Here is a 23,010-nt window from a genome sequence, read left to right as displayed (position 1 = left end):
TAAATTTACCAAATAAGTCGTCCAGTTGCAAAACCCGTTATGTGCAGACAAACATATTTTTCAGGAAGCGCAAAAAACTGTCATTTGTTATGCAACAAAAATAGGAGGTTGAAATTTTGTAATTAAACAGTAAGCATTCATCTTTGTCATACTGCAAAATCTCCATCAAATTTAACTTACAGAACCCATGATTTTTGCAAAAAACATTTGGACATAAGTTTTGCAGCAGTTTTGTGGAGATAAAAGATATGTGCAGCAGTATATGGAATTGAGTGGGCAGATGTATGGTGAAAGTGTTTTATTAGCTAAGTTTGAAAGTATTATAATATGAAAATAGTATGGATGGAAATAATTTTAAGGTTAGAATATAGTGTTTTGATATCTAATAACCGCTCTTTGATTTAATGATTACATCAAGAAATCATCACTCATTCAAAACGTTTTATACGTTCTTAACATTTCGTACAGTTATATTAACTATCTGTTATTGCCCTAAACAAAATCTCCCACATCAATATCATAGAGAAGCATTTCACTGTTTAAATTTTGCCGCTGGTCAAGTCAAACAGTGCCTTGTAGAACGTGAGGTCATCATTCCTTATCCACCCTTTCCCGTAATGTTTGGTCAGCAATGTGTGAAGATCGTTGAGCTTTTTCTTTATTAAGAGAAACCCCTTCCACCATTGGTACTGGCACAATAGAAGAAAAGGGTTTCCCATGCTTCAGTATGCTATTTGCTTCTACCACAATCGCTGTTATAGTTTACTTCACCTCTTATCACACAGTTGCCTGATTTTGTTTGTGTATGTATGATCCTCTTACAGGGTTCTGGGACATAACGAGCTTTGCTGCATAACATACGCTGGACATAATGACTTCTTCAGCAGTTCAGTTATTTGTCACCTTTAAACGTATGGATTAAATGGCCTTTGCTCACGTATTACATTACTGGATTGTGTATTTTGAGGACCTGCATACAATGGCGGTGATAACTCATTTTGAGAAACAATGGACATAACGGGTTTTGCAACTGGACGACTCAAATGTCACTCAACATCAGTCACTCAAATGATTGAGCATTTGATTATGGAATTTTGTTCAGCCCAGGAGTCATGTCCCTGCACAGCGTGAGTGCACTCCGCAATTCCCACTTCAAGAAAGGCACGTTATAGGAATACAAAGCACTAGAGACGAAAGAGAGGTGGTGAGCCTCTGTCTTGTGCCTTATGAAAAGAAATGCAGGATCATATTTCCCAGAGCTGAACGTATCTGCAAAATGTGACATGATGTGATCTACAATTACAGACTACAAATCTCATGTTAGATCCGTACTGACAGTTGAACTTCTTACATTTCTTGTAAGAAGTGATCTACAATCTACAATGACTGAAAGAATCATAACTACATATCCATTAATGGAGATTCTGGGTACTGTAGGCTAGTAATGAATATTGACAATACGGAGGAATTTTGTTCACACTTTTGATGACTGAGTAGCTGTCTTATCTCTCTAATCAAGAAACAGGCTTTGGCGTGTAGGTGTTTAAATGCTGTATGATTGACCATCGTAAGATTTCAACAATAATGCTTAAAGGCCCATCAATGATCACATATGGCTGCTGCATTTTCGTAGGACCTGTTTCTAGTAAGGGATACTGGAGGAGGAAGGTATTGTTTCCTCTGCAGCAATCAATTCCAGTTGTAATGGAACAACCGTCATGAACAGACCCCAGCACCTTATTGACCAACACTGTACATTTTGCAAATTCCAGCAAATTTGCTGGCGAAGTATCCAGCATTTCAGCTCTTTGGACTGTCTTTGATTCAAAATTGTGAAAAGTATCAGGAAATGGTCACCATTACAGAGTACTTGCCACCATAATCGAGGAACTATCACATGGCTACACAAGGTGACATCCAGGTGGAAGAATGGACTATGTACGCTACTGAAGTGAATAGGTTTCCCTGTGTTGAGCACGCAAAGATTGAACTGACTGATCAGCATCCTCCCCTTAGTGCAGGAAGCCTTACTACTACTACTACTACTACTACTACTACTACTACTACTACTACTACTCCCTACTACGCAGGGAGATGGTTGTCGGTACTGTTCTGAAAGGGATACAGTAGAACACACTTTTTTCTACCGTGTTCGATGGGAAGAAGAATGAAGGAAAGCCTGCCAACAACTTGGTCGACGACTCATGCCAGGGAATCTGGTTAAGATTATGTTGGAGAGCCCGCTTGCCTGGAACACAGTAGAGGCAATGGCGACAACCATTATGGGGACGAAGGAGAAAGAAAAGAAAGGAAGAACTTAATAATATACATCACTCCATTCTGGCGTCATGCCGTCAAGCAGTTCCAGAATGGGCTGAGTGAAGAGGACTGAGGTTTTTAGTTAGTGGAAATCCAACTCCCACACAGAGTGGTGTTTTTAAAAGATTTTCCCCTGTCACTACTACTACTACTACTACTACTACTACTACTACTACTACTACTACTACTGCATTCCTCCCCTGAAGGGGGAGACAGGCCTCCTAGACGGTGACGCCATCTCAGGCCAGAAGATTTGTATTCGAGGAGACCTACAGTGAAGGTAAGAGAGTTGGCGGCTGTGGCCTATGCTAGGAACTGTCCTGATATTTCCCTTAGTGCATGAGAATGGAAAATCACATTATTATTTATCATATGGCTACACATTACAATTAGGCATAAAAAATTAACAATGCTTACTTTATATGTGTGCGTGCATAAGAAAAGGGACCACTTCTCGGTCACAGTTCACGAAATAATTGTAAAAAAAAAATACTCAAGGGAGTAAAATGTCGAATTTTCTTTTTTGATGCCTATGTATTGCTTAGGCCATCATCTACTCACTGTCTGAATTTAAAAGCCCTCTGACAATAATCACTGCTAGGGACCACTTCTCGCATCATAAGCAAGGTTCTACACACTTACCTGCTCACGCTCACGCTCACAGCTGCACAAAGATAAGATAAGATGACTCGGATATCTTATCTTATAATCAATAAACCCTAGATGGGAACTTTTAAACACATTATGTTTCATAAACATCCTGTCTGCTCAAAACATTTCCAATACTGATGCAGTCTTTCAGTGCATTTCACAGTGTGGAGAAGTGTAGTGTTTTCCTCATTATTCGTATAGTTGTGAATTTAAGTTTATAAAAAAAATTTAAAATAGGTTAGGTTCTAAAATAAGGAGTGATAATTCTCACTATGTCAGGGCCTAGTGATGCAGCAGACGTTATTGTAAAAGCTTTAAAACAATATGCAGACGGTGACTTGCCGCCAGAACTATCGAATGTTATTTCAGACTACTTCAGTGCACCCCTCTACTTTGAAAGTGAAAATTCTGGTGATGATAGTGATTTTAAGGAAAGTGAACCTTTTGAAATATCCGCAACGGACGAGTTGCAGGACTACTCTGCTCGCGGACGTAAATGTTCTACACGATACTCCCAAAGTTCAAACAGCCTCCAAATATATGGAGGAGGTTAAAGAATTTGTACACAAGGGTTGTAGTTGTACAAGAAATTGCACGGTCTTTTTCCCAAAAGCTTCATTCATTCTTTCTTCAAGAAGAGAATGTCAGGACCTAGACTACAACTGCAGAGAACATGTCAATCACCACCACATATTAATGATGGATGCGATTAGTATGGAACCAGCCAGTGATGGCAGCAACTAAGAGAAAAAATTCTAACAGGAAAGAAACTTGCACAGCTTATCACTTCAGAGGGCAGGAGGTGTGTCAGTCATTCTTTCAAGTTGTATCTGATTGTGGCTCTAAGAGGCTAAAAAATTTAAAGGAACAATTCAAGAAAGAACGGGTAAAGCCTAAAATTCACCGGAATGTATTAAAGACTTCTCAGATAAAATCTATTCCTTTTGATGATCGTAAACATGCAGTCAACTTTATGAATAATTTCAGTGAACAAAATGCACTTGTCATGACAGGCCGGATCCCTACAAAACAAAGAAGTGATCTCAAGCTTCTCCCAACCAGCATGTCTAAGAAATACATTCATATATTATACTCTGACAGTTGTAAATCATTAGAGAGAATTCCTGTATCACTCTCGTCCTAGCATTCCATCTGGCATACATTTTGCAGTAACACAGTAGTTCAGAAACCCAAGATCTATCAATTCGAAAACAGAAAAGAAAGGTCCAGTGCTTAACATCTTGAAAAACCTTTACATACATCTTGAACACTACATCAATCCAAATTACAATTTCAATGAAATTAATGAGAAACATAACATATTTTTTGACATAATTATTCCTATTTATATCAAAAGAAAACTGAATAAAAGTACAACATTAAACCCTCCAATTCATATACCCAATCCACCACCACCTGACCCTCCCCACCCTCAACCACCATAAGCTATTCCTCTATACCCCACTAGCCAATATGTCTTTAAGTGTTGGTATTGTGTATCTACACACTAGTTCGTAAGGCACCTAAAGATGTATCTCATATATTTTCTACATAATGTTTCATTTCCCATTTAATTTCCCTTTACTTTTCTTTTCTAAACATTCACTTTATGTGGTATAATTTAAAAAATCACTCCACCAGATCAGAAGGTCATAGACTTATATTGTGAATGTTCCTATTAATACAACAAAAATGGCAGTTTACATACTCTTAGCAATAGTTATATCTGAAGACCAAAGACATGCATCACATATAGACCATCTTTTTAATGACAACAATAATTCAAGATAAAAGCTACACCAAATGGACATCATAATAATGTACTGTTTTATATTATGACTATAATTTCCTTAAAAGAAAAAGTGACATGAAAGTGTTGGACATATGTGCAAGAAACATCAATTTTAATGGACTCATGTGTAACCACAACATACTTCAATGCTTCAAGACATGCCAATAGTGTTATTAGATGTTGGTGTTTTCAAGTTACATTTAATGTTCTTTTCCATTTATAATTTAAGGCTGAAGATGACCCAATGCAAGGGTTGAAACTAGTCCTGATGTAATAAATAATATTAACATATTACATACAGTATTGAATCGGTGGACCTTCTCATCCTTGTTGTTGGTGATGAATCATCAATATGAAGCAATGGCCATCAGTCTTGCAGTCCACAGTCACATTTTGGAGATTGTAATTTATCCCACTTATAGAGAACATCTGCGCACCTGCCGTGATTGTTCCATATTCTATTTAAGCCAGACCAAATTCTGCAAGGCTGTTCAAAAGCTGGAGGTTTCCTCATGATGCAGGATAGAGTTTGACAGTTTGGAGGGCAGTTTTTTGCCAGCTTTGTTTCCAGGAACTAACCATCAGTACACTGATTCAGTTTCATAAAAGTTATGGTGTACATAGTATTGTTAAATATTATGATGTAGATAAACAGAATATTTGTCCATGGGCTTGAAGAAAGAGTTCAATGTCTTCACTTGTATGTTTTGGAGAGTAAGAATTATGCGCTGTAAATAAACATCACTTTTCTTCTTGGGTTTGGTCATGTTAATACAGTATTGTTACAAACAGAAAACTGTCTCTTGTGCTGGATTTTTCAGTTTACACATTTACCAAAAGACATCATTAAAAGCTTATTTAGAACCAAATGTATTTCTGTATCTAAAACTTTGGCATTGGAGAGTACTGAACGAGATCTTAATAACAACAAATGTTAAAAATACATCGTAACTAATTACAATTTACAATATTACAAACAACATTGAATAATATGTTGATGCAAGATATGAGTAACTGTGCAGATTGGTCAAATACTAGTCAGAGATAAATATTCATATTTACAAGAAATAGAATGATATTGACAATTAGAATACACTTATGTTGTTGTTAAAATAATAATGAAAGATTTATAATTTGTAGTAATTAAATCAGAAAAATGCCACAAGACATACAAGATGAAATCAGAATGTACATAAAAAACAAATAAAATTTTTCTTTCAAGAAATAGAATCATACCCTCTATGATTAATTAATTTTATTAAGGAATCCTTCAAAGATAGGAAACACATCTTAGATCTTAAAGAAGAAAATTGAAGATAATCAGCTTGTTATTACTAAAGCTGATAAGGGCAACGGCAACAGTCATTATGGACAAGGCTGATTATACTCAAAAAACTTAAAACTTTTTTGACAATGAAACTTTTTCAGTAATTAAAAGGGATCCTACTCAATCAATTCAATGCAATTTAAAACAGATTTTGAAGAACACCTCCTTTCTTCTGACTGAACAAGAAAAGGATAAATTAATGTGTATAAACCCAGGTCTGCCTACAGCTAGAACACTTCCCAAGGTACACAAGGCAGGTGTCCCCATTCGACCAATCATTAATTATAAACCTAGCCCCCTATATAAATTGTCACAATTCATTCAACAGTTTCGTAGAAAACATTATAAGTTTTCTTCAAATAAGTCAATCAAGAATACTATAGAACTAATCAAAAAGTTAGATAACTTTAATCTTCTGTCATTTCATTCAATGCATTCCTTGAATATTGTTAACATGTACCTGAGTATTGATACTAGCTTACTTTTTCCAATTATCGAAAGAAATTTACTTGCCAACAGTCAGCTTAGCAAACTAGAAATTCGAGACTTTATGACCATCTTAAGATTTTTAATTAATAATAATTACTTCACATTCGACAATGTTGTTTACAAACAAGATGGTTTGATGATGGGGTCACCGGCCTCGGGAATTTTAGCTGAGGTTTACCTCAATTATCTAGAGCATTTCGTAATTGATAAAGATGTTAAATTTGCTAATATTCAGTTCTCAGCCAGATATGCGGTTGATACGTTTGTAATCATTGATGAACGTTCTATTGACGCACATTCTACTCTAAAAAACCTTAATAGCATAGATCAGCATATCAAATTCACCCTGGAATCGGAAACTAATAGATCAATTAACTTTCTGGATTTAACTATTAAAAGACATCCCTCCTCTTTTACTTATAGTATTTACAATAAACCAACTCAAACAGCTACTACCATTAGATATGACTCATGTCACCCTCAAATGCACAAGAGTGCCACATATTATAGTCTGATAAATCGTGCTTTCCAGATCCCCATGTCCAAAACTGATTTGAATGGAGAATTAAAAATCATCCATTCTATAGCTAAAGCAAATGACTTCAAAGAGGCCTTTATTGAAAGAATAATTAACAAATTTATGTATCATCCCAAAACCACCTTACCAAGAGACAAACCAAATCCTGTTACATTTTCAACATTCACTTTTAACAAAGATATATATAAAGTCACAAATATTTTCAAAAACAAAATGTTAAGATTTCTTTTCATACTAACAACACAATCCCTCCTCTATTAATAAGGGCAACTCTTTTTCAAAATCAGGAGTCTATAGGTTTTGCTGTAATGACTATTCATGCTCATGTGTAGGTCAAACAGGTCATTGCTTCAAAATCAAATATGCAGAACACATTAATGCAATTAAATATAACAAGTTTTTTTTTTTTTAGTGGCTTTACGTCGCACCAACACAGATAGGTCTTATGGTGATGGTGGGATAGGATAGGAAAGGCCTAGGAGTTGGGAGGAAGCGGCCGTGGCCTTAATTAAGGTACAGCCCCAGCATTTGCCTGGTGTGAAAATGGGAAACCACAGAAAACCATCTTCAGGGCTGCCGACAGTGGGATTCGAACCCACTATCTCCCGAACACTGGATACTGGCCACACTTAAGCGACTGCAGCTATCGAGCTCGGTGGACCAATATTTTAATGCAGGCCTAAATTTAAATGACATCTCCGAAGAAAACAAAAAATTTTGTTTGATTTTCTTATTTTACTTCTTACTAATAACAAAACTCCAAATTGCAGCTCTATCATATTATGCATAAGACTTCCTTAAGTTACACACGTGCTTTGCTATACCCTTCTTAATTCCCTTCTCTCTCTTACTTGTCTCACCTCCTCTTGTCCCCCTACCTTATTCCCTTTCCTTTTCAACCTGACAATTTACTTAATTTTATTTTCAACTTTTACTTCCCCTTGTTTATTTCTGTATAATTTACTTTTCTTCATTCTTCTTTTTACTCTTTTGACCCCACTTTGAACTGAGAAAAATTCCCTTGAAGTTCTTATTAATGTTACAACTTCCACCTTTTTAAATAGATTTCAATATTCAAGTTAAAGCAAACTATCCACAGCTGTAATACAGTTTCTATAGAAACAATTTACATTTAAAACAGACGACTGTTCATAGTTTGTTTTTCAAGAATAATTTTAATGTTTATAAAGAAACTTTATACGTTTCATCTTTTCTGCTTCTGATCAGTTGTGACAAGAACTTTTATTATTTAAATTGAGAATCTTCCTATTCTAAGTAGAACTCAGGACTTCCAAGATTCCATCTTGAGTAAAATAATTAAGTGTCGTTCTAACTGTGACTGTCATATTTACATGTGGTTCGACCTTTGTATAACATTTCATTTACGAAAAGACGTTTTATTTATTTGAAAGTCTTACAGTTCTAAGCCAAACTCAATTCTTTCAAAGCTCTAACTTAAGTGAAAAGAATTATATTGTATTAAGTGTCATTCTAATCGTGACTTCAAGATTGTGAAATTGTGATTATTTGAAGTTTTATTCTCCAGATACTTTTAGGGGCATCATGAGTCCCATATTAGGAGTGTTTATATGTGTATTGATTTAATGATGATATGTATATTTACGATTGCCTGTTCTCATATTTGGCTGAAGATGACACTCAACAGCGTCAAAACTAGTTCCAAGTAAATGTTGTAACTTATTTAGTTTAATATTAGTATTGAAAAGGTGGATTTTTAATTTTACTTATCTATTATTCTCAGTTCAACATGGACTCAAAACTGAAATTCTAAAATTTAATTGAAAAACTGTGCATAAAGAAGATTTCCGATCTTTTATGTTCAATGTGTTTTAATCTATGAGGAATAATAATGGAGATATTCATAAAATAAAAAAAAAATACAGTTATGATGATGATGATGATGATGCTTGTTGTTTTAAGGGGCCTAACATTGAAGGTCATTGGTCCCAAAATACAGTTTTAAGTTGAACTCAATTCTTTTAAAGTTCTAACTTGAGCGAAAAGAATTATATTGTGTTAAGTGTCGTTCTAATCGTGACTTCTGTGAAACTGTGATTATTTGAAGTTTTATTCTCCAGATTCTTTTAGGGCATCATAAGTCCCATATTAGGAGTGTTTATATGTGCATTGATTTAACGATGATATGTATATTTATGATTGCCTGTTCTCATATTTGGCTGAAGATGACGCTCACCAGCGTCAAAACTAGTTCCAAGTAAATGTTGTAAATATTAGTATTGAAAAGGTGGATTTTTAATTTTACTTATCTATTATTCTCAGTTCAGTACGGACTTAAAAATGAAATTCTTAAATTTAAATATTGTAACACCTTGCCCCAGACTTTCTCAAGTAGAAGTCATCTGACAGAATGATTAACACACCAGTTGAGATATGAGGATAATTCAAGTTTCAGCCACAAGTCAATCCAATATTTTCAGCTCATTTTATCATTTAAGATGGCGGTGATGATGGTGGTGGGGGTGATTGTTTTAAGAGGAAGTATAACTGCGCAACCATCATCATTCATCAGTTATGAGTACAGAGTTTGACAGGACCTGAAGATGTTAATCAGTTAATACTTTTATCAATATTTCCTTTGTTTTTAATGTTAACAGGTACTTACCACTGTTCAACTTTCAAAATTTGGCACTTATTTGTATTGTCTAACCTTAAAGCCTGTAGGACACCAATCCACAAAGCGGACGCAGCTCTTCCCCTTCATAGCAGCAATGGCTGAGTTGACGTCCTTTGGAACAACATCCCCACGATACAAAAGACAGCAAGCCATGTACTTGCCCTCTCGAGGATCACATTTAACCATCTGGTTGGCTGGATCAAAACACTCGGCAGTAATCTCTGCTACTGAAATTCCTTCATGGAAGGCCTTGTCAGCCGATACTACAGGTGCATATGTAGCTAGTGGAAAGTGAATTCTTGGATATGGAACTAGATTGGTTTGAAATTCTGTAAGGTCCACATTGAGTGCTCCATCAAAACGCAGGGATGCTGTTATTGATGACACCACCTAGAAAATTACAAACAATATCTATGTAGAAGGCTCAAACTGAAGTATCTAAATTATTATGAAGTATTATGAAGAATGTAATTTAGTGAACTTGATAACTCCATACTACCAAGAAAAAAGCAAAGTCATCTCTGTACAGACCATGAAGGCCCCTGGAGGGGTGGAAGGTAAAGGCTTCCACTATCCGTAACCTCGGTACTTGGTGGGGTAGAGTGGTTAGCTTTTTGCCCGGCTGCTTTTGCCCCCAGGAATTCACCTGGAACTCATTTTTGGTGTGGGCTGAGTGAACTTCAGGGCCATGTGCACCTCCGAAAGTGGAAAATCTCGTTTCTTAAATTTTATGACTTCCTGACGGTGAATCAAACCCACGTCCTTCCGGGTGAACCGAGCACGCCTATACCACCTCGGCCAGGCAGCCCCTCCATATTACAATATTTGATTCAATTATGTATTTATGTAATTTTACTTCACTAAACTATAGAAATGATAATAGCAACAATTTACAGTGGCTGTACAGACTCTTGAGAGTGATATAAAGGGAAAAGACTGCTCCAAATAAGTGGACAAAAGGGTCATTACACCAATCTTTAAGAAATGAGACAGGGGGCTGTGTAAAAATTACAGAGGAGTGACGCTTATCCCTCATACAGCCAAGATCCTCCAAAGAATCTTGGGTAAACAAATAAGAGAGAGAGTAGAGGGAAAACTTGGTGAACACCAGTATGGGTTCAGAAAAGGTACTTCCACATTTGACCCAATATTTACATTATGTCAAATGATGAAAAAGTATTGGAAATATGGAAAGGACATGGTAATGACTTTTCTAGATATAGAAAAGTTGTATGACAGTTTCCAAAGACATTTGGTATGGAAAACATTGACTGAGGTACTGACTGGGAATGAAAAAATGCATATGGTAATAGCATTATACCAAAACTGTGAAAGCTGTGTCAGAACCAGAGTAGATCAAACTGAATGGCTCAGAGTTAAGACATGCTTAAGACAGGGAAATGTATTGCGCCCCCCCCCCCCCCCTTACTCATCATTATCATCATGGATAGAATTCTACATAATGTCAAAGAGAAGATGAGGGGAGAGCAAGTAAAATATGCTTATTTGCTGAAAACATTGTAATTTGGGGAGATAATGAAGAGGAAGTACAGACGCAAGTTCTTTTATGGCATGACGAGATACAAAATTTTAAAATGAAGATAGGTGCTGTGAAAAGCAAAACTTTGCATTAGGGGAGTGATAAGAATAGGAAATGAACCTTATTTTAAATATTTGGGCAGCATGCTGTCTTAAGATGGAAATTTGTATGAAATTCAAGAATACAGCAATCAGCAAGTTTCTACCAGTATGTAAGAGACATTGTATGGAACAAGAATTTACCAATGAAGTGCAAGAAGATTTTACATTCATCTTAGTTTAGACCTATATGCCTCAGCAGCCTAAACCTTGACTAAGCAGAACCAAAGTAAATACTGGTAGCCGAAATGAGTTTCTTGAGCAGCATACAGGGAAGGACAAGTTGAGATAGAATATGAAATGAAAAAATAAAGAGAGAGTTTGTAAACTTCAAGAAGAAATTGACATAACAAAGCTGAAATGGTTTAGACACAGGATGAGAATGTCAGGTGAGAAAATTCCAGAGAGACATTCATGGATACGGTGACTGCAAAGAGGCCTACAGGATGGCCTAGAATGAGATAGTGGAGCTTTGTAATGGACTGTATTGAAACTAGAGGAGTCGATAGCAATGTAGTGCTAGAAGAAGAGTGGTGGAAAGAATAAGCAAGTGGAGGGCTTTGGCACACTACCCTGTCTAGAGAGAATCTGGAAAAGGGAATGAAAGGAAAAGAAGAAGAGATGTATTTATTTTTATTTACTTTCCTCATGGCAAATTCAGGAAGCACACTAACAGTAATGGAGTTCAAAAGGTTAAACTGTTGAAGTAGCCTTCCTTTTGCTAGACATTAAGTAGAAGAATAATCTGCAGTTGTTTGCAATTTCTTTTATAATCTGTGTGGAAGTACGTCCACTAATTACTGCAAATTATTGGGAGTACACTGAATTTATTTTTACTTACTTTAGACATGGTGAATTTAAGATTCATGGCCCTCCCTTATATCTAACTATATTACACTAATAAATATAAGAATTTTAAATATTAAGAAAAAGTTATTAGAATAATGTCACATGGAAACAGGACAACATACTAATGTAATAACTACAGTGGAGTCTCAATAATTCCAGTTGGATGGAACTGAGACAGCCTTAGATTTTTAAAAATCATGGGTTATAAGGAAAAGAAGGTAAAATTTTTGTATTTTGCAGACTACCGTCTACACAAATTGTACTTAAATAAATTTATTTTAAAACCAGTTTACAATTACAATTTCATAATAATTAGACTTGAACTTAAAACAGAAATCAAACAACTGTCTTACAATAATTATGGCTGCTGACAAATGACTCATAGCTAATGAACTGGCAGCTTAATGCAGAAGAACATAATTGGATTCTAAGGTGTCATCAGAAATCAATGCAGTTTGATAGCAATTGAGATAATCAAACATCAGATTCTAAAAAGAGCTCATCTGTCCAAAGCAATTGTCCCATGTAGGGAGTCAAGATAATTTATGGCACCCAAAATGCAGTGTTGAGTAGCAGACTGAATGGTCTATTCCATACCAAAGCAAAACAAATATAGCCAGACACAAAAAAATATGGAGTACAATAGACCTATATGACTATCTTCTCAAGAAATATTAACTCAATGTCATTACCAGAAACTATTTGTTTCAACGTTCCAAAAATATTGTTGCTTGTTGTTTAAAGGAGCCTAACAGCTAAGGTCATCGGCCCTCTTTCCACAAATATACCCACTAAATACAGTCTAGTGCGGTGCATGACAAACTAGTGACATTGTCACTGGCTTGTCATCAAGGCATTCATGGTTCGAAATCCAATCACTGCATGCAAGATTAAACATCACTCTCTGCTATGCTTAATGCCTTCCCATTTGCCTCCACTTCCATGTTAAACAGCGAACAGTTCAAAGTTAACATTTTTCACACAGGAGCACTAGTAGGATGCCACTCCTGACAGCCTTTCTAGTTCCTCTACACAATCTTTCCCTTATAAATACATTTGTTTGGGTGTTTAATAAGGTGTTTGTGATAGTGAATGAGGTTTGTAGTTAGTAGCGATGACAGGATAAGTATCATTCTTTAGGAACTCGATGTACGTACACTCACCGACAAAAAAAGCTAAACACCATGTATTTCAGAAAAAATTTAATGTTGGTCCATTTGAAACCCAGTAAAAATCAAATATTATGACATTACAACAATATGGCAATGTATTTTAAATTAAATAGCTCATTTGAAAAGTCTGAGTTCAATACTGAGAAACATTATTGATCATGACAATCACAACAGTCCACCAACACAAATTTGGAAATGTTGAAACCAGGAGCTCTGCACCATTTTGTATGCAGACCATTTGTTCACACATTTCCATTGCCTCAGTAATGGGTATTACCAACTCTAACTGCAGTTACAGCTGTGATTCCATCTGGCATGCTCAAGATGCAGTCTTGAAAGTTCTCTTGTGGTATGAGCTCCCATTTTGCCTGGAGCACAGCCCGAAGTTGAGCCATTGTGTCAGGGAAACAACCCCTAGCACATCTGCCAAGTATATCCCAGGACTATGAGCAACCACACCATGTACTCAATCCCGACTTCATCCAGGTACTTACGTACACAAACGGCAAAGTGTGGGTGAGCATTGTCATGCATCAGGATAAAGTTCTTCCCAATAACAGGTGCAAAAGGCACCACATGATCCACTAAAATCTTCTTGATGGCTTAGTGGGCTAGCAAGTCTTCCATTCTCGATAAACACAAGCTCCATGCGTGCATCAGTTGTAATCCCAGTTCAGATCATCACAGAGCCTCCAGTGAATGGTGTCCTTGCAGAGAAAACACAAGGTGAATAACATTTCTTGGACCTTTTCCATTCTCTCACCCCCTTCCAATTGATGCACTCAAATAGCTTCTAGATTCATCCATAAACAGCACTGAGCTCCACTGCACCATAGTCCAGTTTCGATGGGCATTGGCGAATTGCATCTGAGAGGCACGGTGCTCACGTGTAAGCAGAGATCCTGTGGTGTGCCTTTTGGACTTTAAATCCACAATACAACATCTTTCTCACTGCTCCTTCACTGATGTTCATGCCCCGTACTTGCTGCAAGTGATTTCTGGCTTTCACAGCTGTTGTGTGTCAATTACGAAGAACTTGCATTACGAGAAAGCGATCGCTGTGCTCAGTAGTGCTTCTTCTATGACCAGAACCAGGCCCCCTAGTATAGATATTCTCCCTTCTATAATTTTTAACAGTTCTGTACACATTAGAAAAAGACGTGCCTATAAAGTCTGCTACATAGTGTATACTGCGCCCATCCTCCACTGCGTTTTCCGGTGAAAGAGCCATTATGACCTGGCAGGGAAGAATAACTGTTGTACACAAGCTGTAATGTCCACAAAAATATGTGGCACAAGAATTCCGAGCAATAGACCTTAAGACTACTGTTTATGGTTGTTCTCGTCCAAAGGCGGGAAACGGCAATATTGGTATTGGGATTGTCATGATCAATAATGTTTATCCTGAAACTTCTCAATTGGGCTAAATAACTTTTTATAAGGAAAACCTAACCCCGTGGCACTACAGCCCTGAAGGGCCTTGGCCTACCAAGCGAATGCTGCTCAGCCCTAAGGTCACAGATTACGAGGTGTCCTGTAGTCAGCACGATGAATTCTCTCAGCCATTATTATTGGCTTTCTAGACCGGATTAACTTATGATACATTGCCATATTGTTGTAACGTCATAACATTTAATTTATACAAGGTTTCAAATGGACTATCATTAAATTAAGTTCATGGTGTGGGTTACTGTAGTAACGTCCTAGTTTGTGAACCATGGGCAATGGCTGAGTGACCTAGTAAGTGGTCCTCAGAGTTGGGATACCAGTTGCTATGGAATGGGAGTGGGCATCTCGGACATATTCTGAGTCATGTCCCTCCTTGTGTTCAGGCGGCTAGGACTATACAATTCACCGGTGGTCCATAACTCGTTAGAGGAGAAATCCTCACTTGGACTATGTGTAAGTAGGATAGAATCCTGATTCATGAATTTGTCAAGCTCAGAACATTTTAAGCAAGCTTCGGACCTACGGGAGTAATGGAGTCCCACTCCCATTTGACAGGCGAGGGACTCCTTGAAAAGCAACTTGGCGAACGAAATGGAATTCGATGGGGAGCTATCAATATTAATGGGGCTTACGGAAAAAAGAAAGTAGAACTAGCTGAGTCAGCTAAGAGGAAGCATCTGGATGTGCTAGGAGTAAGTGATATTCGAGTTAGGGGAGATAACGAGGAAGAGATAGGAGATTATAAAGTGTACTTAACGGGTGTTAGAAAGGGAAGGGCAGAATATGGGGTAGGGCTGTTTATCAGGAATACCATTGCACGCAACATAGTTTCTGTTAGGCATGTAAATGAGCGAATGATGTGGGTAGATTTGTCAGTTGGAGGAATTAGGACGAGAACTGTCTCAGTGTATTCACCATGTGAGGGTGCAGATGAGGATGAAGTTGACAAGTTTTATGAAGCATTGAGTGACATCGTGGTCAGGGTCAACAGCAAGGATAGAATAGTGCTAATGGGCGATTTCAACGCGAGAGTTGGAAATAGAACTGAAGGATACAAAAGGGTGATTGGTAAATGTTGGGAAGATATGGAAGCTAATGGGAATGGGAAGCATTTGCTGGACTTCTGTGCTAGTATGGGTTTAGCAGTTACAAATACATTCTACAAGCATAAGGCTATTCACTGCTACAAATGGGAGGCTAGGGGTACCAGATCCATAATAGACTATATCTTAACCGACTTTAGAATTCAGGAAATCTGTTAGGAATGTACGAGTTTTCCAGGGATTTTTTGATGATACAGACCATCAGGCCTAGGGTAGAGAAAGTGAAATCTGTCTGCAAATGAATAAGGGTAGAAAATCTCCAAGATGAGGAAATTAGGCACAAGTACATGGATATGATTAGTGAGAAGTTTTGAACAGTAGGCAGTAAGCAGGTTCAGGATATAGAAGGAGAATGGGTGGCATACAGGGATGCTGTAGTAGAAACAGCGAGTGAATGCCTAGGAACAACTGTGTGTAAAGATGGGAAAAGGTGAACATCTTGGTGGAATGATGAAGTGAGAGCAGCTTGTAAACATAAAAAGAAGGCTTATCAGAGATGGCTCAAAACAAGGGCTGAGGCAGATAAGGATTTGTACATAGATTAAAGAAACAGAGCAAAACAAATAGTTGTTGAATCCAAAAAAGAAGTCATGGGAAAATTTTGGTAATAACATGGAAAGGCTAGGTCAAGCAGCAGGGAAACCTTTCTGGACTGTAATAAAGAATCATAGGTAGGGAGGGAAAAAGGAAATGAGCAGTGTTTTGAGTAATTCAGGTGAACACACAATAGATCCCAGGGAATCACTGGAGAGGTGGAGGGAGTATTTTGAACATCTTCTCAACGTAAAAGGAAATCTTCCTGGTGGTAATGCGAACAGCCAAGCTCATGGGGAGGAGGAAAATGATGTTGGTAAAATTATGCTTGAGGAAGTGGAAAGGATGGTAAATAAACTCCATTGTCATAAAGCAGCAGGAATAGATGAAATTAGACCTGAAATGGTGAAGTATAGTGGGAAGGCAGGGATGAAATGGCTTCATAGAGTAGTAAGATCAGCATGGAGTGTTGGTAAGGAACCTTCAGATTGGACAAAAGCAGTAATTGCACCTATCTATAAGCAAGGGAACAGGAACGATTGCAACAACTATCGAGGTATCTCATTGATTAGTATACCAGCCAAAGTATTCACTGGCATCTTGGAAGGGAGGGTGCGATCAGTCGTTGAAAGGAAGTTGGATGAAAACCAGTGTGGTTTCAGACCACAGAGAGGCTGTCAGGATCAGATTTTCAGTATGCATCAGGTAAATGAAAAATGCTACGAGGGGAATAAGCAGTTGTGTTTATGTTTCGTAGATCTAGAGAAATCATATGACAGGATACCGAGGGAAAAGATGTTTGCCATACTGGGGGACCATAGAATTAAAGGTAGATTACTAAAATCAATCAAAGGCATTTATGTTGACAGTTGGGCTTCAGTGAGAATTGATGGTAGATTGAGTTCTTGGTTCAGGGTACTTACAGGGGTTAGACAAGGCCGTAATCTTTCACCTTTGCTGTTCATAGTTTACATGGATCATCTGCTGAAAAGTATAAAATGGTAAGGAGAGATTCAGTTAGGTGGAAATGTAATAAGCAGTCTGGCCTACGCCGACGACTTGGTCTAACGGCAGATTGTGCCGAACGCCTGCAATCTAATATCCTGGAACTTGAAAATAGGTGCAAGGAGTACGGTATGAAAATTAGCCTTTCAAAGACTAAATTGATGTCAGTAGGTAAGAAATTCAACAGAATTCAGTATCAGATTAGTGATACAAAGCTAGAGCAAGTCGATAATTTCAAGTATTTAGGTTGTGTGTTCTCCCAGGATGGTAATATAGTAAGTGAGATTGAATCAAGGTGTAGTAACGCTAATGCAGTGAGCTCACAGTTGGGATCAATAGTATTCTGTAAGAAGGAAGTCAGCTCCCAGACGAAACTATCTTTACATCGGTCTGTTTTCAGACCAATTTTGCTTTATGGGAGCGAAAGCTGGGTGGACTCAGGATATCTTATTCATAAGTTAGAAGTAACAGACATGAAAGTAGCACGAATGATTGCTCGTACAAACAGATGGGAACAATGGCAGGAGGGTACTCAGAATAAGGAGATAAAGGCTAATTTAGGAATGAACTCGATGGATGAAGCTGTACGCATAAACCGGCTTTGGTGGGGGGTCATGGAGGAGGATAGGTTACCTAGGAGAATAATGGACGCTGTTATGGAAGGTAAGAGAAGTAGAGGTAGACCAAGACAAGGATGGTTAGACTCAGTTTCTAACGATTTAAATATAAGAGGTCGAGAACGAAATGAGACCGCAGCACTAGTTGCAAATAGAGGATTGTGGTGACGTTTAGTAAATTCACAGAGGCTTGCAGACTGAACGCTGAAAGGCATAACAGTCTATAATGATAATGTATGTATGTACGACGGTTGGGGCAAAAGTCATGGGAACTATTTTTTTTCTTGAAGATACCAGTCCGGTTGGAAAATGTGACATATACAGACGAAAGGACAAGGTGTTAATTACATGTGTGGACAACGAATAGCACTGAAGTATCGTAACACACTATTTTATTACAGTAGTGTACAGGGCAAAAGAATGACAACACAGTACACATAAATTTGACATGACAAACCTGGGCTTAAAGACCCTCAAAGTAGTCTCCTGCTATGGACACCACACGCTGCCAACGATGTGGGAGGCGCTGAATACCATCTGCCTCAGCATCTGCCGCACCATGTGTGAATTGGATCATCTGTTGGCGCACAGCATTAGCAATGTCCTCTCGTGTTGCAAACTGCCTACCACGTATTGGTTCCTTAATCTTTCGAATGAGATCAAAGTCACAGGGTGAAATGTCGGGAGAGTACTGTGGGTGCTCCAATTCTTCCCATTCGCAACGTCGCAGCAGCTGCCCTACACACTCTGCTTTATGTGGTTTTGCATTGTCATGCAGGATTAGTGCACTGTCCACAAGATCTGGACATTTCATCCTAACGCCACGTCGTACCTGTCCCATCAGCAAGTCCCTGTAGTACTGTGCGGTCACTGTTCTGCCATATGGAACAAAGTGGCAAACAATGACACCCCTGACGTCATACACGACGATCACCATCAATTTGACTGGGGATGGATTCTAACGGACCTTCTGCCTCCTTGGTGATCCAGCATGTCACCACTCCACAGACTGACGTTTCAGTTCTGGTTCGTCTGCCTTGGCCCAAAAGTCATCGATGGAGATTATTCGTGACAAGAATTGATCGCCGTCCTGTTGCCAGCGCGCAAGGTGGTCAGAGCATATTGCGAATAGAGGATGGTTGCCTAGTTGTACTTCCTCTTAAAACAATAATCACCACCACCACCACGCATATTGCGAAGCGCACCCACCTTTGAACTTCCATCAGTGCCTGTGGTACCCAGCGCGATGCGATTTTGCACAGTTGCAGCTCATTGCGCAATATCCTGTGGACGGTGCGTTTCTCGATGCCACTTGCCCTCTCTAACTCCAGTAGTGTCCATCGTCTTTCTTCATAAAGGAGCTGCTCGATGACGGCACGTGTCACATCGGTCCGCACACTGACAGGTCGTCCCGAACGTTGCTCATCACTGGTTGACACACGTCCTTGCTGAAACTTTCCTACTACTGTACGGTATGGTAGGGCATTATTCCCAAGGGCTTCCACTAATTCACTGTGACATTCCATTGCATTTCTCCCTCGGAGAACAGCTATTTTGATGTAAGCGTACGTCCATCTCACACGACGCTCACCAATTGACTGATTTCACAGCCCTCGCTGCGCTACTACCAGCTATCACAGAGCCATCTGTTATTCTGCATACACACTATGCATGCAGAACTTCCACACAACACATATACGTTTGTGATCTGTTCATATATCTACAAGAAAAAAAATAGTTGCCATGACTTTTGTCCCAATCCTCGTATGTATGTATGTATGTATGTATGTATGTATGTATGTATGTATGTATGTATGATATAGATGTTGATTCCCATAGGGAATCTGAAATATTTGTCCCGAATGAGTAAATTTATAGTGCCAATATAAATGGTCCATTATTGGACATTATAAATTTTCCAGCTAACTCATTCCTGGTTGCCAGCATTTCGCCTTCGTGTGCTAGGTTGGGCTCATCAGTTGGTACCTAGCACACCTACCAAGACGCTGGCTAGTGCATTCCCTATGGGAATCAACATCTATATCATCTGATAGCCAAGCAGGCATCAATTTTTGGTAAAGAGACAAAGTCTCTCATAGCGCATTGGCACTGCCGGTGACTCCAAGTAGCCTATGCAGTGGCCTCCACAGTATGCACTAGGCAGTGTCTTGGTAGGTGTGCTAGGTACCAACTGATGAGCCCAACCTAGCACACGAGGGCAAAATGCTGGCAACCAGGAATGAGTTAGCTGGAAAATTTATAATGTCCAATAATGGACCATTTATATTGGTACTGTATGTATGAAATACTTTTTTTTTTTTTTTTTTGCTGGTGAGTGTATGCTACAATGAGGGTTTCCAATCCAAAGTTGAAATCTAGGTTCTTGCGTTAAATGTTTTAAAACTTTTTTTAGTATTTTGATTATTCTGCACGTACGTGTCTATGTATCCAGTAGAAGTAATAATGTTTTATTGACCAAGGAGTCAGCTATGCGGTTAGGGACATAAAGCTGTGAGCTTGCTTTTGGGAGATAGTGGGTTCCAACCCTACTGTCACCAGCCCTGAAGATGTTTTTCCATACTTTCCCATTTTCACACCAGGCAAATGCTAAGGCTGTACCTTAGTTAAGGCCATAGACACTTCCTTTCCACTCCTAGCCCTTTCATATCCCATCACCACCATAAGACCTATGTGTGTTGGTGCAACGTAAACCAAATGTTAGAAAAATGTTTTATTGTATGATTGTTAACTACAGTGGTATACTGTTGTCTGCCATCAATGTAACTAGAATAACTGCAGGAGTAATGGCGGGAAGGTAAAGGTAATTCCATTTCATGACTTCCCAAACCATTCAGAACTCAAAACAGAAATTGCTCAATGCTGTTTCTAGAAATGGATTTGTACCAAATTTTGAGTCAAGGACTTCTTTCTTATGTAAGGTAAGGTAAGGGTTCTTCTGCCCGAAGGTAGGTCCGAACCTCCACAGAGGTGTTCCTGAGCCGGAGTTTACGTGTGGTAGGGTGGCCAGTTCCTTTCCGCTCCTTCATTCCCTTACCCCCCACCAACAGCGCGTGGCAACCCATCCAACTCCTGACCACGCCCAATGTTGCTTAACTTCGGAGATCTCACGGGATCCGGTGTTTCAACACGGCTACGGCCGATGGCTCTTTCTTATGTGGGTGGCTGAAAATAAAGATATTGAAGGATACTGTTTTTCTCATTCTATTTGAAGATTGTTCTACATATAATCCTCCTAAAATAACCCCAGAAAGTAGAATAATTGTAAAACATAATGCAAACCTAGAGAAAAAAGACAGTTACAGTAGAATGTTCTAATTTTATTTTTTTGTCATTGGTTTTATGTCGCACTGACAGTTATTATGGCAAAATGGGAGAGAACAGGGCTAGGATTGGTAAAGAAGCAACCATGACCTCAATTAATGTACAACCCCAGCATTTGCAGGTGTGAAAATTGAAGACCATAGAAATCATCTTCAGGACTGACAACAGTGAGGTTTGAACCCACCATCTCCCGAATGCAAGTTTACAGCTACACAACCCAAACCATGCAGCCATCATGCACAGCAAAATTGCATTAGACAATGATGAATAAATGATTCAAGACAATGTTGACATATTCTATTATTCCTATAATTTACATGCAATCACCATTTATCTAAATTTCCATTCTTGGATTTGTTATAATGGAACAAGCACTGATGATGTATACTGGAGGTTTTATAATAGGCCAAGAATAAATGTAAAAGGAAAGTGCACATTGTGCTATCAACTGATCAGCAAGAGTGATATGAGTTTCCACTAACAGATGTCCTTTACATGAGAGACACTGCATTATCCAACTGATAAATAAGAGTAGATAATTACATTTTTTTTCCACTTTTCTAATGTGACTCTCGTCTTCTGAGAGCAGTACTATCAAACAGAGAGCCGATATGTAAAATAGTAATTTCAGCCTTTCTTGAAAAAGATAATCTGCAAAATAACGAACAATTTTAAGTTCCTAAAGGGAAGAAAATGAGTTTAAGCTGGCTATAGCAGATGTGAAGACAACGAGGAACATCCTTGCAGCACTTTGAGCTGAGTAGTGGAGGACTGTAACTTTACTGCATATACGGAGCTTTGGCTCAAGTGGAGAGGCATTACAAGCTTAGCAGAAGGTGATGGATTAAGTCATAACCCTGTGGTTCTGATTCCACATAAAAATGAAAGGTCTGTGGTTATTATCATAAAGTCAAGAGTTATTTAAAACTACAAGCTTAGTTGCTTACATTTTTCCTAATGTTTCTCTCACTGAAGATTGAATTCTTAGCATCACTTATGACTATGAAAAGGAACAGGATTATTATTGAAGTTAGGGATCAAACTTGAGACACAACACCTGCAAAAGAAGGAAATATCTGGTGTTTCCATGAATACAGATAATGAGGAATAAAGTGCACAGCTTAAAAATTGAATAGCATTAAAATCAGAAGAGAAATAGAACAGGGATGGAAGTATTAATTAAAATGAAAATATATACTGTACTGAAAATGTTTGTAAAAAATGCCAGTTGAATATTAAGAACAATCAATTCTAGATTTATTACATTTAAGCAATGTAAAGTAGAAAGACCTTAACTCAAATAATAAAGTAATTAAACCTTTGGAGAATGATGATGACAAAAATACTCAGTTATGCACAAATATTGTATGAATATAGTAAATTCTCTCTTCTAGCCCGTGAGACCAGCAAAGTTTATTCCTGACTAGGAAAATGCAATCTCTTATTGCCTGTGCAATTCAGTAATACTGTTGACATAATACTGTCATATGTTTTTCTCTTTGCACATTCTACTACTACTTTTGGTAAAG

The 23,010-nt window shown here is 38.1% G+C and overlaps 1 protein-coding gene across 1 annotated transcript in view; it reads right to left on the bottom strand.

Moving 5' to 3' along the window:
- The window catches only part of LOC136857890 (tubulin alpha chain), a 39,728-nt gene that overhangs the window by 5,095 nt on the left and 11,623 nt on the right, over window positions 1-23,010 (bottom strand). Inside the window, exon 3 of the mRNA XM_067136928.2 lies at window positions 9,806-10,162. Coding sequence (XP_066993029.1) covers window positions 9,806-10,162 — 357 coding nt within the window. The remainder of the gene's footprint in view (window positions 1-9,805; window positions 10,163-23,010) is intronic.

The sequence above is a fragment of the Anabrus simplex genome, chromosome 1, assembly GCF_040414725.1.
Source record: "Anabrus simplex isolate iqAnaSimp1 chromosome 1, ASM4041472v1, whole genome shotgun sequence".
Taxonomy (NCBI): Eukaryota; Metazoa; Arthropoda; class Insecta; order Orthoptera; family Tettigoniidae; genus Anabrus; species Anabrus simplex.
This window is presented reverse-complemented; position numbering and strand designations above follow the sequence as displayed.